Raw genomic sequence first — 16,032 nt, 5'->3', positions numbered from 1 at the left:
CCATTAACCCTTCGAGCTTTTTTTCAGTTTTGCGTTTTCGTTTTTCGCTCTCCTTCCCAGAGCCATAACTTTTTTTATTTTTCCGTCAATATGGCCATGTGAGGGCTTATTTTTTGCGGGACAAGTTGTACTTTTGAACGACATTAATGGTTTTACCATGTCAGATACTAGAAAATGGGAAAAAATTCCAAGTGCGGCGAAATTGCAAAGAAAGTGCAATCCCACACTTGTTTTTTTGTTTGTGTTTTTTGCTAGGTTCACTAAATGCTAAAACTGACCTGCCGTTATGATTCTCCAGGACATTACGAATTCATAGACACCAAACATGTCTAGGTTCATTTTTTAGCTAAGTGGTGAAAAAAAATCCAAACTTTGCTAAAAAAAAAAAATTGCGCCATTTTCCGAGATCCATAGCTTCTCAATTTTTTGTGATCTTGGATTGGGTGAAGGCTTATTTTTTGGCCACAGATCTGACGTTTTTAATAATACCATTTTGGTGCAGATACGATCTTTTGATTGCCCGTTATTACATTTTAATGCAACGTCGAGGCAACCAAAAAACCATAATTCTGGCGTTTTGATTGTTTTCTTGCTACACTGCTTAGTGAGCAGGTTAATCCTTATTTTCTATTGATAGATCGAGCGATTGTGAACTTGGCGATACCAAATATGTGTATGTTTGATTTTATTTTTATTGTTTTATTTTGAATGGCGAGAAAGGGAGGTGATTTGAACTTTTATTTTTTTTTATATTTTTATAAGCTGGCATAACTCGATCGTCTCAGCTACATAGAGGCGATGAGCAGATCGCCTCTACGTAGCTGAATTACTGACTTGCTATAAGAGCCGACCACTGGGTGGTGCTCATAGCAATCCAGCACTAACAACCATAGATGTCTCCAGGAGACCTCGGTTTGTCATGCCGACACACCGGTGACCGGCGATCATGACGCGGGTCAGTGGTGAGCGTATTTCCGGTGTGCTTGTCGGAAGCGCTTGTTAAATGCATTTAACTAGTTAATAGCCGCTGGTGTATCACGATTCCACCCGCGGCAATCGCGGGCACCTGTCAGCTGTTCAAAACAGCTGACATGTCCGGGGAAAGATGTGGGCTCACCGCTGGAGCCCACATCAAAGGGAGGGATACCAACATCGGCGTAATTATACGTCCGATGTCGGTAAGGGGTTTTTAAGACACACATGTGTCTGGAGATTGAAACTTTAGTACTATTTTTGCAGTGCTCCAAGTCTCTGCTGCCCATGTGCCTTCCTGCTTGCTGCATCACACCTGAGGTTCATGTGTCCACCTGGACCAGAGACTTAGAGAATTCACTTTACCTGGCGAGCCTAACAAGAAATGAGCAAATCAGTCATTCATCACTTTATACAATAATATACTGTATCATCTAACTGTAAAACAAATGACTGCAGCAGGAGCCTCACCACTTCTTTACCTGGACTTGGAGACCAGAAATATTAGGACCCGTCCTTTATTAAACCTCATCTCCTAAAGAGAGATCAAGAAAAAAGTTAAGGTTTGTGTTGTGCACAAGATTTCTGCAAACCTGTTTGCTTGAGGAACATACGGAAAACCCTACAGACTAACAAACCATGCAAAGCAGTTTATCTCCAATTTGCTTTTATTATTCATTTCAAGGTTTAGGTTTTTTATTAACTGGATGATAAAGTGAAGCTGTGGCACTGATGGAGAGACAATCATGGAGTAAATGGGACCAATTGTGGATACCAATAATGGATCATAAATGGAGCACTTTTCACGAAGCAAAAGACAACATGATTACTTCTCCCCAGATTGACGTTCACCTTTATAATGATATAGTTATACTTTAAGTCTTAACGTGATAGTCTCCTTTTTTCAGGATATTCTTAAAAAAACAAAAACGTGTCATTTCTTCTCAACATTGGGTAAACAGGATACCAAACTTTACGGTAATATGGGGTCACTTAAAAGTAAGCATGCTTTGGAAAGTCTCTAGCCTGCACCAGTGCTGTATTTACAAGACAATTATGTTTTAAGGCGCTTTGGAGCAGGCCAAATTACTATAATTTAGAAGGTAGTAACATGAATGACATTTCCCTTATGAATAAGCTTGGATCTGAAATACAGGATTTTGCTCTTTTACAGAATATTAACTTTGAGATAAACCAATAATATACATGCATTGAAAAGAATTATGGAAAGGCCAGGTGAGGGTGAGTTCACTTCCTGCAACCCGAATCAATAATTACATGCTGGTAACTCTATCACTGGAATAATGGTATGGAGAGCAAGTGTCATTCATTGTGGTGTCAGGAGCATGCCGAGTCCTTTGTTAGTTGACATAGAAATATTAAACGTGTGCTGCTAACAGCCATAATCTCAGAGCTTCAGTCTACAATGGCATCATCAGCCATAGCAACCACAACCTGTCATGATTCCAGAGCGACAAGTGATGGTTCATTATGGGATATATGTGTGGAGTTGTCAACCAATATTGACTAAGTGAACTGAGAACAGAGGTTCCATTAAGTCACATATCTCTATGTTATTCACGGACAATTCCATGAGTTCATCTTAACACCAAACTGGTAAAAGAGCTGTGATTCCTGGGCGCTGCCACAAAGGCAAGACAAGAGTGCATATTCTCTGGATCTTTAGTCATTCATACAACGTGTTTCGAAGTCGGATTAACTCTATCAGGTATAGTTTATATAGGTATATAATCTATATACACAATGAAGTCGTGAACCGACTTCAAAACGCTTTGTGTATGTATGACTAAAGATCCAGAGAACATGCACTCTTGTCTTCACTCTGTGGCAAAACAAGAGAATCACAGATTTTTCCTGCTTGGTTTGTAGATGAATTCATGTAATTGTCCGTGAATAACGTACAGATTTGTTACTTAATGGAACTTTTGTTCTCAGTTCACTAAGTTTATAGACAATATAGCTATATAAACTATTTGCATCCTCTGACGAAGGCGAAAGCTGAAACGCACGTTGGGGTTGACGCCACTCCGATGAAGGAGCTCCTCTGCTAGTGTAAGTCCACTGTTCCAACTACCTACCTAATGACTTCCACTGCTAGGTGATTTACTACAATAGGTCCATACTACACTATGAGAACTGTCTTGCATATATTTCTCTCGTTACCTCCGTATTTACAGTACATGGACCTTTCTTCAGTTGTTTAATTCATACGGATTTACACTATCACCCATTGCACTTGCTAGTTATTCTTCCCTATATATTTAGAATTGTTCCTATCAGGCTATGCACTTTACTGTGCTTATTTTTATGTGCTCCAAATGATTATGCTAGCCCTGCGGGTTCTCCTTTCAGGACGACTTTATAATCCTGGGTGTGCGTTCCTGTTTTTATATACAGTTTTAAGGTTCTTTTTTATCATTGTTCTGTCACCCCTTTTATCACCTGGTTTCAATAAAGCATTGTTTGCAATCACCATTTTTTGTACTGGGACTTTTTTGGTTGGTTCTTTTCCTTTCTTCTTCCATACCTATATAGACTATACCTGATGAGACAACCCAACTTTGAAACCTGTTGTATGACTGAATGAAGATCCAGAGAACATACACCCTTGTCTTCACTCTGTGGCAGAGCCCAGGAATCAACGCTCTTTTTCCTGTTTGGTTTGATATGTTTCTTCCCAGCGGCAGGTGTCAGCAGTCAGAGCAGCAGACCTTCATTATTGCAAATACGAAGCTGTCCCAGGTGACAACCCAGGCAGGTGAGCATATACAAGCCTTTGCTCGCTATATCCTTTATGGAGAGTAACACAGTTGGCGTGCCTTTTCGCTCTCTTTCTTTACTTGAAAGTTCATCTGACACTTCAATTTCTGCAAAACCGCTGTTATTTCGCAGTAGCCTCAATTTTTGTAAAACAGGTTGTTTGCAGGACCATTCACATTAGTGATAAATATAGATAGAATGCAGCAGCTGCTCTGATGACATGGAGGAGCTGAATCGCCGGCAGGAGCGGTTTGTGAGTGCTCTAAGCCAGCAGCGAGTAAAACAGGGAGGTAGTTAGAGACTACTTTCCTGTTTTTTGTTTTACTATGGAACCAAAAACCAAGTCCTGGACAACTTTTAAAAGGATAAAACATCAGTATTGTAATTATAAAAATAATCTCCTAAAGTCGAAAGCATGTATTATTATTATGGGTAACTGGCTTCATGATGCTGAAGACCTATCCTTGGAATAAGTCCCCAATATTAGATTGGTGGGGATTCGCCACACATCAGCTGTTTTCAGCATTGGCCAGATGTAAAAAAAAAAAAAATGCGTGTAGTCTGAAAAGCTTCTGCTCAACCCCTTTAATGAAACAAGGCCGGCTTCACACAGACTAAATATGGCTGCATTTTATCACCCATGTTTTGGAAACAAGCTTCCCCTTCCTCAGCCCTTCTGATAGGATTTAACCATGTCTTTGTGGCACACTACAGAGCCAGTAAGGGTTACCAAACATGCATTACTCCAATGGCAGATTGCTCCATCTGCAATCATGTAAGCAAGGTCTTATAAAAATAGGGAGAGATTTAACAAAAACTCGTAGTGTTAGACACCGAGAAGACATTCTGTTATTCTTGTGACAGTTTTGGTTCTGTTTCTGAGACTGGCGAGATGTGCAACTGTTGGAATATTTAATTCACATTATTTCAGGGTCAAGTGCAAAATGAACATACTGCAAAGTGTTATTTCACTACAAATCTTGCAAAAGAGCCTAAATATAACACGTTACAAATAAGACCTTGTGTGATACACAGAATCTAGAACAAGGGAGGGGAATTAAAGGTGGTCTCTGCCACTGATTTTGGTTAATGGTTCACAAGCTGCAGCCACGACTATAGCGCACGTGACTGCTGCAACCAAATCACTGTTCAGCAGCCTATCCATCTACATCGGCTGAGCCCATCGAGAGTCATGTGTCCTGCAAATCGTGAGGTCACCGCTGCAGCCTGCAAACAATCACCGGGAGCAGCAGTAGAGCACGGGAGTGAGCGTGCAGGGGAGTCTTGTTATTTTCATCATCCACAGCCTTAAGGGGTGAAGAGACTTGAAATCTATACTACAGAACAAATTTAAAAGTCAGTCTCATCACATGCATGATGACATGCCAAGCCCCTCCATTTAAGAAGATGAAGAACAGCATTTGATCAACCCCGGTGACATTCGTATGTCAAACATTTCCCACACAAATCTGCTTCTGCAAAGGGAATCGGTCACCATCTGTGAGCAGCATGATGTAAGGGCAGAGACCCCGATTCCAGCGGGGCTGCTTGCTTCAATTTTGATAGCATCCCTGTTTTATCTGCTGCAGATCTATCGGTTCTCTGAATGCTGAGCTATAGCCCCACCCACACAAGCAGAGTGTACACTGTGCATAGGCAGAAAGCTGCCAAATCAGTGGTAGGAGTACCAGATGGGTCATGTAGGAAAGGGTTAATTAGGTCATTTTATAAGTCATAGTTTTAAAGGGACAAAAGTCCTGAAAAGAAAAAAAACAATATCTGTAATAAATACTTTATTCGAGGACAGCTGTTGCGCTGATGCTCAGAAAGGCACAGAATCTCATTCTGTCCTGCTGAACAAATGCTCATTTACTCCGGATTTAATCCTTGCTTTCTGAACACAGGACAATAGTATGCCAGGAATATATTAAAGATACACTGCCAGCTAGGAAACTTCTGTACTAAATGCTTTCCATATGTCATTTGACTTTGGATAACGCAAGTGAATGGGGTTTTAAATCCATTCATTGCTGGCAGATAAATCCCTTGTGGACAAAATGCAATAGCACAGCGGCTACAAGATTTAATACAATCAAATATCAGCACATGCACAGAGGCATCTAATCAGTATAGGCACAAATTCCTGCTCGGCTTACTGACTGCCGTCCACGGTGCCAATGGAGTATACACGTATAGACCACTTACCTCACATCACTGAATATTCCTGGGAATATTATGGGCTAGTTTTTCTGTGTTATAACATGGACCACTGCCAAGTACTGCAGACCAGCTCCAATTTTCTTGTATCTGCAGTACTCCACAGCAGCAGCCACACATTGATCAGTGCTGTGTAGCGCAGCTCCATTCAATGTCTGCACGGGCCACCACCAATGCTGGCAACAGCCGATCACTGGAGGTGGCGGACCCCCACCGATCTGATCTTTAGGATCTATCTTAAGGCCTCGGGCAGGCGTCCGTAAAAATGAATGAGTGATATCCATCTCTTTGATGGATAACACTCGTAACTGATGTTATTCTATGGGCCTGTGCATGTTTGATTTTTTTCCCAAGGACCGAGCTGGTCCTAAAAATCATTGCAGCAAGTACGATTTGCCTCTGATAACTGGAACAAACTCAGCCATTCATGTTTATGGGTCCTTTGAAAATCGGACTGCACTCGGATGACATCCAAGTGCAGTCTGATTTTCACATACACAGTGAATGGAGATTTGTTTTTGTTTTTTTTCATTCACCACTTCTGGATCACACTCAATCTGATCAGAGCGCGATTAGCTCAATCAGATGGATTTTCTCGGATGAGAGAAAAATCAGTTGTGTGACCCTAGCCTTAGGAGAGGTCTTCAATATCATATGGCTGGATGACTCCTTTGAATCTTCAATAAATGAAGGTGCACTCAGTAAAAAAAAAACAAGAATGACCGGAAATGGTTAATGCTGAAGGGACTAAGAGCCATTACCAACCATAATTCTGTAGAGTTAAAAGGGTTGTCCGGGCTTATCAGCAAAGTCTGTATGTGACAGCAGACTTGTGAATCCTCATGTCGTACACAGTGCACACTGAGAATTCTCCGATGATGGTGGCAAGACCGAGTTGACCGCATGTATGCGATATGCATATAATGATATAAAGTTATCATTCTCGGATATTGGAGAGGAAAAAAAAATGAAAACTGGATCCAAAAAGGAAGGGTGATAAACTGTCCTACCTGAATTGCATCAAGTACCTTCCTAACCTCAAGCCTACAGATATGAGCTAATATTCATTACTGTCCCTTTTGTCAGGTAGGTTGTGCTTCACTGGAATACTTATGTTACATAACCTCCATTAAAGACTGGTAGAGCATAGATATTCAATGCTTATTTCACATAGGAAGCCGCTTTCATCTGGTCCCTGACTGGTTCCCATTCTGAATGTATACAATTCTGTACAGAAATCAATTTCTAGGACTGGTCCTATGTGGAAGATTTAATATTCTGTTTGCTGCAATCATGAACAGAAATCAGAAAAAGGCACTTGACGAGCAGGAATGCATAAAAACTGTTTAATCTTAACCAGAGAAAGTCTCTGAAAACCATCACAAAATCATATTCGGGGTCCGCGCTTTATCAAGGTCCACCTGGCAGAATATATTTTGGGGGACAGTCGGAGCATGTTTGTTGTTGGAAGCGTGGGGGACGCCAAAAAACATGAGTGTGCATGAAATGGAAAACATTCAAAGTTCTGTCCTAGATCTATCAAGTCCCACCCTCCTTTTGGAATCCATTATGGTTTAGGTCTCTTTGGTGATGCTCAACCTCTGGTGGTCTTGGTATGATTTAGAGTCTTCCCATGGACGAGGCCCTCGGATGTTTTCCCATTCGTCAAAAGACTTCTCCTTCAATTTCTACAGAAGACATAACATAAAAACAATCTGTGATGTACAGGAAGGGATGATATGGCACAAAACAAAACATTAATAGGATTCAGAACATTACCGCCTTACCAAGTAGATGAGTAATTACAGCTATGCAAAGTCAATAGGGGCCATTAGGCCATAGTCGCCTATCAATGTTATCTTATTACATCTCCTTTAGCGGAAAAATAAAACTCAAGCAGATTTTACATATTTAGAACACATCAATAAGGAAAGGAATCCCTATTATGGAGGAACACCCACATGACAGCCCACATTACACTGCGTGTTAGCAATGGAAACAGCTCCCATTATGGTTGTTACTCACAATAATGTAGGCTACTTGCAATATAAAGTGCACTGTCATCGAGAGGAGGTGGCCACTTTCATTTCGGAGGCAGAAGGGCAGCATTTTGGCAAATAAGTTGTCCAAGGCCTGCCATGAACTAGCAAAAGTTATCCTACAAAGAGTGACACCGGAGAAGGTTAGTCTATACCTTATTGGTTGGTGGTAGTGAGTGTCACTTTGGAGTTAGTACTACTGATACTCTGGTAGTATGATTCTATATTGCTGGATCATTGAGGGATATTGTGAAGATGGCATTATGAGCATAACCATTAGACGGAGTACATGCCTATTTTATTCCTCAATGATAGGATCAATAATTGTTCTCAGCAAATTGTGCAAGACTAGGACTTATGCCATCCTGTTCCCCGGATGACAAATAACTCACTGCCTTAGGAAGTATGAGGGATAGAATATGTGTCTGTATTTGCAAGGTTCAGACAAAGCGGCGGCGTTAATAGTGCGCCCCACAGCTCGGCAGCATATATTATATATACAAAGACACCAGCAGACACATTTTAACCTGCATTTTAAAACCATCACTGGGCAAAAAGAACATTAAACTATATGGAGTAGCTATGAAAAATTGTTTTCCTTGACACAAAGGGACTGAAAATTCTTCATCAGGATCTGAAGTCCTATAGGAAGACAGTCTGCCACTTTGAGCAGATAAAATAGGAACCGGAATTAAAAGGATGACAGCGGTGGCATATAAACCTAGAACGTCTACACAGAGATGTCAGGGGGGTCCCAGTGGAAAACAACTGACTGCAATTCATCCAATTTGGAAGCCAATTATCATAGGACTCTGCTCAGTCACTTCCACATCAACACTTTTTGGGTCGTGCCCAACCTCTTAATGGGAATGCTGTCAGGCTCATGGGTCTCTCTTCTTCACACCAGACTTTGTAATTATTTTAGTTACTAAGTAATAGATGGCACTGGCTAGCATGAGAGATACCAAAAAATGACTGGAAATCTGTGGAGCAGTCGCAATAAAGTGTCAGACTTAGAATTTCAGGGATCTCTGGGGACATATGGATCTGCGTAACAGTTTATATATTTGACAGAGTGAATATTGAACACATACATTTATTGGGATACAATTGCACCCCAATTGTGCACAATCAACGCGTTTCAGGCCAGTTCTAGCTCTTTCATGAAGTAAAACACCGATCCTGAACTTTGGGATAATGCCCAGGATGACTCTTCAGCTTCACACTATTTACATGTGAGTTGTGCCTCCACTACAGAACCTATAGATGATGTAATTTCACGTAAGCATCTCATTTCCATTCTTTTTGTTGCTCTATGAGGTGCTGTCATGTTTTTGTCATTCTCCAAGGTGCACAGAGTTCATGTATCTAGAAATACATTTTCCTGCTGCCAGAGTGCACTCCCAAAATTAAGTATTATGCCAGAAAGATCAAATGGAGAAGAAAACATTTTAGAACTGAAAACAACATGTATTGTATGAAAAGGTTGTCCACTACTGGACAAGAACTTTACGAAAGAGCCCATGGAGAGGAGAAAAATTGAAACTAACCTCCTAGACCAGTCCAGTTCTCTGCAGTCAGTGTTGTGTCGCTCGGTCTGCTGGTATAAACATCCAGCAGGGTATCGCATGAGCGCATGAACACTGCAGCCAATCAGCGGCCTCTGATTAGCTGCAGTGTCCACAGTTTGTCCGACTGGAGCAGAAGAGACCTCTTTTACATTAATTGGTGGGGTTTAAATGTGACATTGATTAAAGGGGTACATTAGATGAAGGATTGGCAGAGCATAACAAAAGTTAATATTGTGCACTAGATCTTGTAATGAAAATAAGGTCCACAATAGGATCTTATAAATGTTTCCCTGCTGTGTACTGCGTAAAGGCCGTGTCTGACAGTACAAGAACATGGTCTGATCATACCACAGCTCCTGGGCAGGGGAGGAAACAAAACAGACTATACAGACATTACAGCAGGTGATTTTTTTTTTCTTTTATGAGGCAAAACATTTCCCAGCCTGTTTTTAAACAAAGTTTTATTTCAAAGAAAAAAATCCTTTACTATCCCATGCTGTGCTGTCTGTTTCCTCTCTTTTGCTTCCTCCCCTGCCCAGGAGCTGTGGTCTGATCAGACCATGTTCCTGTATGGTCAGACACAGCCATTACACAGTACACAGCAGGGGCACATTTATAAGATTATCTCAGCACAGGAACATTTTATTTAAACACATCCAATTGTGGTGTTCGTGGGAAAACCCCTTTAAACAGCTGGAGGTGTCAAAGAAAATTTTTGCTAAAATCAGATTTTTTTTTTTTTAACTATTGCTATTGTCTAGATGTTGAGAAATACACTTTTAATCTTTTATGTTAATGATTTCTTCCAGGCACCGGGACATGCGGTATATGGAAGAAATCCCTGCCTCCCCTCTTCATTACAATACTAACCCCCCCTCCCATGCACATCACATTGCCCTGTGATGTGCACTTGCAGCTCCGTAATATCACGCATGCACCATTCACTCGAACCGTTATGGGTACCTTATCCTCCCTTCTATGGGCAGTGTCTTCATCCTGCTTCTGCCCAGGACATGAAGGACTATAATCACAGAAAGTCTGGTAAAGTGTCATACCAGACCCTCATCATCTCCCTCTGCAGTGGGTTTTTCTTTACAAAAAAAAAAAAAAAAATAATAATATGGAAATATGGGGGGGTATACGGCCTGCCTACATTTCCGAAAATTTAATTGAATCACGGTTTAGGATCCAAATCCTCGCCTTCTCATTTTGGACCCCTTTAACCAGATTGTTGGAGCAAAATGGTTTTCTAAACTGCATCTGGGGGGGGGGGGGAACTAATCTCATTCGTATTAAGGAAGGGGATGAGTGGAAGCCAGCCTTAAATAAATCTGAGGGACACCATGAAAACCTTATGTTGCTATTTGGGTTGACTAATGCTCCCATTGTCTTTCATCCCTTTGTAAATGACATCTTTAGTCACCTGGCAGGTAGAGTTGTTGTGACCTATCTTGATGACATTGATTTATTCGCCTGACCTCGAGTCATATCAGGTCTTACATATACTCAGACAAATTTGTCAAACCAGAGAAATGTATGTTCTCTGTTCAGGAGATCCCTTTCTGAGTTATTACTTATCGTCCACTGGTTTTCACATGGATCTGGCTAAAGTGCAGGTGTTATTCAAATGAGATCGTCCTGAGGACTTCAAGGCTTTACAAAGGTTTTTAGGTTTCGCCAACTACTACCGTAAGTACATTAAAAACTTTTCCATACTGGCCAAACATCTGACTGACAGGAAAGGGACATACTTTTCCAAATGGTCAAGTCCAGCCCCGGAGGCATTTGATACTTTAATGAAATGTTTTTGCTTATACGCCAATTCTCATACAGCCTCATGTCACTCAGCCATTTATTGTAGAGGTTGACGCGTCTGAAGCGGAGGCCGTTTTGTCGCAGGGTACATCTCCAAATAAATGGCCTCTGTGTGCATATTTTAAAAAAAAAAAAAAAACTGGTCCAGTCCACTGAGAAAAATTATGACATTGGTAATGGGGAACTCTTGGCAATGTGAGTTTTTGAAGAGTGGGAACATTTTTTGGAGGGGAAAGTACATCTGGTCATGGTAATTGTTGATCATAAAAATCTTTTAAATTTGGAATCTGCCAAGCATCTGACACCTAGACAGGCAAGGTGATCATTGTTCTTCGCCAGATTCAACTTTTTGGTGACGTACATGTCGGGGAATAAGAACACCCCATTTTCCTGGTGGTGGAGATAATTATGAATTGGTTCCTATATTACGGAAAGAGATAGTTATTGCAACTATATGTTCTAACCCAGCAGGAAGTACGGCGGCATCTAAAAATCACTAAAATCCCCGGGCCCGGATGGGATACACTTCCGAGTACTGCAGGAATTAAGTACAGTCATAGATAGACCGTTATTCTTAATCTTTAAAGATTCCATAATAACAGGGTCTGTACCACAGGACTTGCGTATAGTAAATGTGGTGCCAATATTCAAAAAGGGGAAAAAACTGAACTTGGAAATTATAGGCCAGTGAGCTTAACCTCAACTGTTGGTAAAATCCTGGAGGGTTTTCTAAGAGATGCTATACTGGAGTATCTGAAGAAGAATAACCTCATGACCCAATATCAGCATGTGTTTACGAGGGACCATTCCTATCAGACTAATCTGATAAGCTTTTATGAAGAGGTAAGTTCCGGACTGGAAAAAGGAAATGCAGTGGTCGTGGTGTACATGGACTTTTCAAAAACTTTTGATACAGTGCCACACAAAAGGTTGATACATAAAATGAGAACAATGGGGATAGGGGAAAATATGTGTAAGTGGGTTAAGAGCTGGCTCAGGGATAGGAAACAAAGGGTGATTATCAATGGAGCACACTCGGACGGGGTCACGGTTAGCAGTGGGGTACCACAGGGGTAAGAATTGGGCCCTCTTCTTTTCCACATATTTATTGATGACCTTGTAGGGGGCATACACAGTAGAATTTCAATATTTGCAGATGACATTAAACTCTGCAGGGTAATCAATACAGAGGAGGACAATTTTATATAACAGGAGGATTTATGTAAACTAGAAGCTTGGGCTGATAAACGGCAAATGAGCTTTAATGGAGATAAATGTAAGGTCATGCACTAACAAGATGTATAATTATGTGCTTAATTGTAAAACACTGGGCAAAACTGTCACTGAAAAAGACCTGGGTGTATGAGTGGACAACAAACTCACATTTAGTGGCATGTGTCAGGTAGCTGCTGCAAAGGCAAATAATATAATGGGATGCATTAAAAGAGGCATAGATGCTCATGAGGAGAGCATCATTTTACCTCTATATAAGTCACTAGTGCGATCACACTTAGAATACTGTGCACAGTTCTGGTCTCCAGTGAATAAGAAAGACCTAGCTGAACTGGAGCGGGTGCAAAGAAGAGCGACCAAGGTTATTAGAGAACTGGGGGGTCTGCAATTCCAAGACAGGTTATTACACTTGGGGTTATTTAGTTTGGAAAAACAAAGGCTTAGGGCCCGGGTGATCTTATCCCAATGTATAAATAATAAATATATGAGGGGACAGTACAAAGACCTTTCTAGTGATCTTTTTACTCTTAGACCTGTGACGGGGACAAGGGGGCATCTTCTACGTCTGGAGGAAAGAAGGTTTAAGCATAATCACAGACGCAGATTCTTTACTGTAAGAGCAGTGAGACTATGGAACTCGCTGCCACATGATGATGTAATGAGTGATTCCCTACTAAAATTTAAGAAGGGAGTAGATGCTTTTCTTGAAAAGTATAATATTACAGGTTATATACACTAGATTCCTTGATACTGTGTTGATCCAGGGAGCTCGTCTGATTGCCGTATGTGGAGTCAGGAAGGAATTTTTTCCCCCAATTTGAAGCTTACTGATTTCCACATGGTTTTTTTTTTGCCTTCTTCTGGATCAACATGTTAGGGCAGGTTAGGATAGGATATCGGTTGAACTAGATGGACTTAAAAGGAATCTGTCACCCCATTTTAGCCCTATCAGCTGCCGGCACCGCCATCAGGGGCTTATCTACAGCATTCTGTAATGCTGTAGATAAGTCCCCAATGAAACCTGAAAGATAAGAAAAACACGTTAGATTATGGCTGATAGCTCAAAAATGGGGTGACAGACTCCCTTTAAAGTCTTCCTTCAACCTTAATTACTATGTTACTATGATCTGGAGAGGGCTGTTGTAGAGGCTCAGTTTTAGGATTCATAATGTGTTTCACCGATCTCTACTCAAAAAAATACAATAGCTCCTCTGAACCTGATTGTTGATGGAGTTTGGAATTTCAGATTGCATAGATTATTGATTCTCCCCTAAGCTCGTCGATCTCTTCAGTGTCTGGTGTACAAGGGTTACAGTCCTGAAGAGAGAATGTGGGTACCAGCATCGCACATCCATGCGGTCAGGTTAATACATTTTTTTTCATGTGGCACACCCTGATAAATCCGCCCTGGAGGTTCTTGAGGTCCCTCTTAGAAAATGAGGTACCGTCATGGGGATACCAGGATAGAGAGGGCCCACAAGACTGCGGCATCTGGTTTCACGTACTCCTGGACTGGTTCCAAACACTTCACCATTGTATTAAACAGTGCAGGTTTCTTTTTTTGCTAGCAGTGTAAGTGTTAAAACTGTTCAGTTGAAGCTCCTGGAGCTTTCCACTGAGACTGTTTCAGCTGTTCAGTGTTGGCCCCAGGAACTGGCTCACATGAGGACCGCCCCAGGAAAGGAAGACCAAGAGTCACCTCTGCTGCAGAGGATAAGTTCATCTATGCTTTGGTCTGATGAGTCCAAATTTGAGATCTTTGGTTCCAACCACCGTGTCTTTGTGCAACGCAGAAAAGGTGAACGGATGGACTCTACATGCCTGGTTCCCACCGTGAAGCATGGAGGAGGAGGTGTGATGGTGTGGGGGTGCTTTGCTGGTGACACTGTTGGGGATTTATTCAAAATTTAAGGCATACTGAACCAGCATGGCTACCACAGCATCTTGCAGCGGCATGCTATTCCATCCGGTTTGCGTTTAGTTGAACCATCATTTATTTTTCAACAGGACAATGACCCCAAACACACCTCCAGGCTGTGTAAGGGCTATTTGACCAAGAAGAAGAGTGATGCGGTGCTACGCCCGATGACCTGGCCTCCACAGTCACCAGACCTGAACCCAATCGAGATGGTTTGGGGTGAGCTGGACCGCAGAGTGAAGGCAAAAGGGCCAACAAGTGCTAAGTATCTCTGGAAACTCCTTCAAGACAGTTGGAAGACCATTTCCGGAGACAACCTCTTGAAGCTCAAGAGAATGCCAAGAGTGTGCAAAGCAGTAATCAAAGCAAAAGGTGGCTACTTTGAAGAACCTAGAATATAAGACATATTTTCAGTTGTGTCACACTTTTTTGTTAATGATATAATTTCACATGTGTTAATTCATAGTTTTGATGCCTTCAGAGTGAATCTACAATTTTCATAGTCATGAAAATAAAGAAAACTCTTTGAATGAGAAGATGTGTCCAAACTTTTGGTCTGTACTGTATATGCTATAAACCTATTCATAAAACCAGTCTTTGCATCCAGACGCTGGTCATTTTTAGCTTATGTAAAATGACATCAGATGAGCTAAGAATAAGAGCTATGTAAGGTTATCTTTGACACTTAGAACATATTTTTTCATCAGTACATACATTTTTGGCCTGTTGTAAAGGTACTGTCACACTTAGCGATGTACCAGCGATCCCGACCAGCGATATGACGCAGTCAGGATCGCTGGTACATCGCTAAGTGGTCGCTAGTGAGCTGCCACACAGGTAAGTCTCACCAGCGACATCGCTGGGGACGGGGGTCGCTACTTACCTGTCACACCAGGCGATCCTGCGTCCTCCCGCCCGGCTCCACGCGTCGCTCGTCTCTCCACAGGAAGCGCCGCAGGAAGCTGACGACGAGAAACAGTCCTGGACGTTCTCGCGCGATCAGCGATAACCAGCGGGGGAGCGGGTCGGAGGTAAGTATCAGACACAGCGATATCGCTAGCAATATCACTATAATGTCACAAGTTATAGCGATATTGCTAGCGATATCTCTTAGTGTGACAGGCCCTTAACATTGCATTATTATATTCATTGCTTTTATTCTGGACTGGCAAAGTATTACATTTACAAAGTGTTCAGAGACAAAACATATCTCAAAATAAAGTCAAAAACCACCAGCTGCCTATTTGACTAGTGAAAGAAATCATACAAAGCGTTGGATTTAAAAAGCCTAAATGGATTGAGATCATTACGAAAAAATGCAAAAGATCAGAACAGACAGCCGAAGCTTTCAAGTGTCTTACCTATCTAATGGATAAAATAAAGAGGAACCAAAAAGCTTTTAAAAAGGTAAATAATATCTGAAGTGAAATATATTATATAGAAAGAACTTTACTGATGAAATCGTATTTGGATTTATTCTCAATAC

General features: G+C 41.4%; 1 protein-coding gene across 2 annotated transcripts in view; it reads right to left on the bottom strand.

The window, feature by feature from the left end:
* Positions 1 to 7,302: 7,302 nt before the first annotated feature.
* Positions 7,303 to 16,032, bottom strand: part of COX16 (cytochrome c oxidase assembly factor COX16) — a 122,450-nt gene continuing 113,720 nt past the window's right edge. For both annotated transcript variants that reach the window (XM_073554153.1, XM_073554154.1), the window contains exon 4: positions 7,303 to 7,658. In XM_073554153.1, the coding sequence (XP_073410254.1) occupies positions 7,545 to 7,658 (114 nt within the window). In that variant the 3' untranslated portion in view covers positions 7,303 to 7,544. The remainder of the gene's footprint in view (positions 7,659 to 16,032) is intronic.

Source organism: Dendrobates tinctorius, unplaced genomic scaffold, assembly GCF_039654945.1.
Source record: "Dendrobates tinctorius isolate UK_male_01 unplaced genomic scaffold, ASM3965494v1 ptg000208l, whole genome shotgun sequence".
In the NCBI taxonomy this organism is placed as follows: Eukaryota; Metazoa; Chordata; class Amphibia; order Anura; family Dendrobatidae; genus Dendrobates; species Dendrobates tinctorius.
Note: the sequence above shows the minus strand (reverse complement) of the source record. Positions and strands in the feature narration are given on the sequence as shown.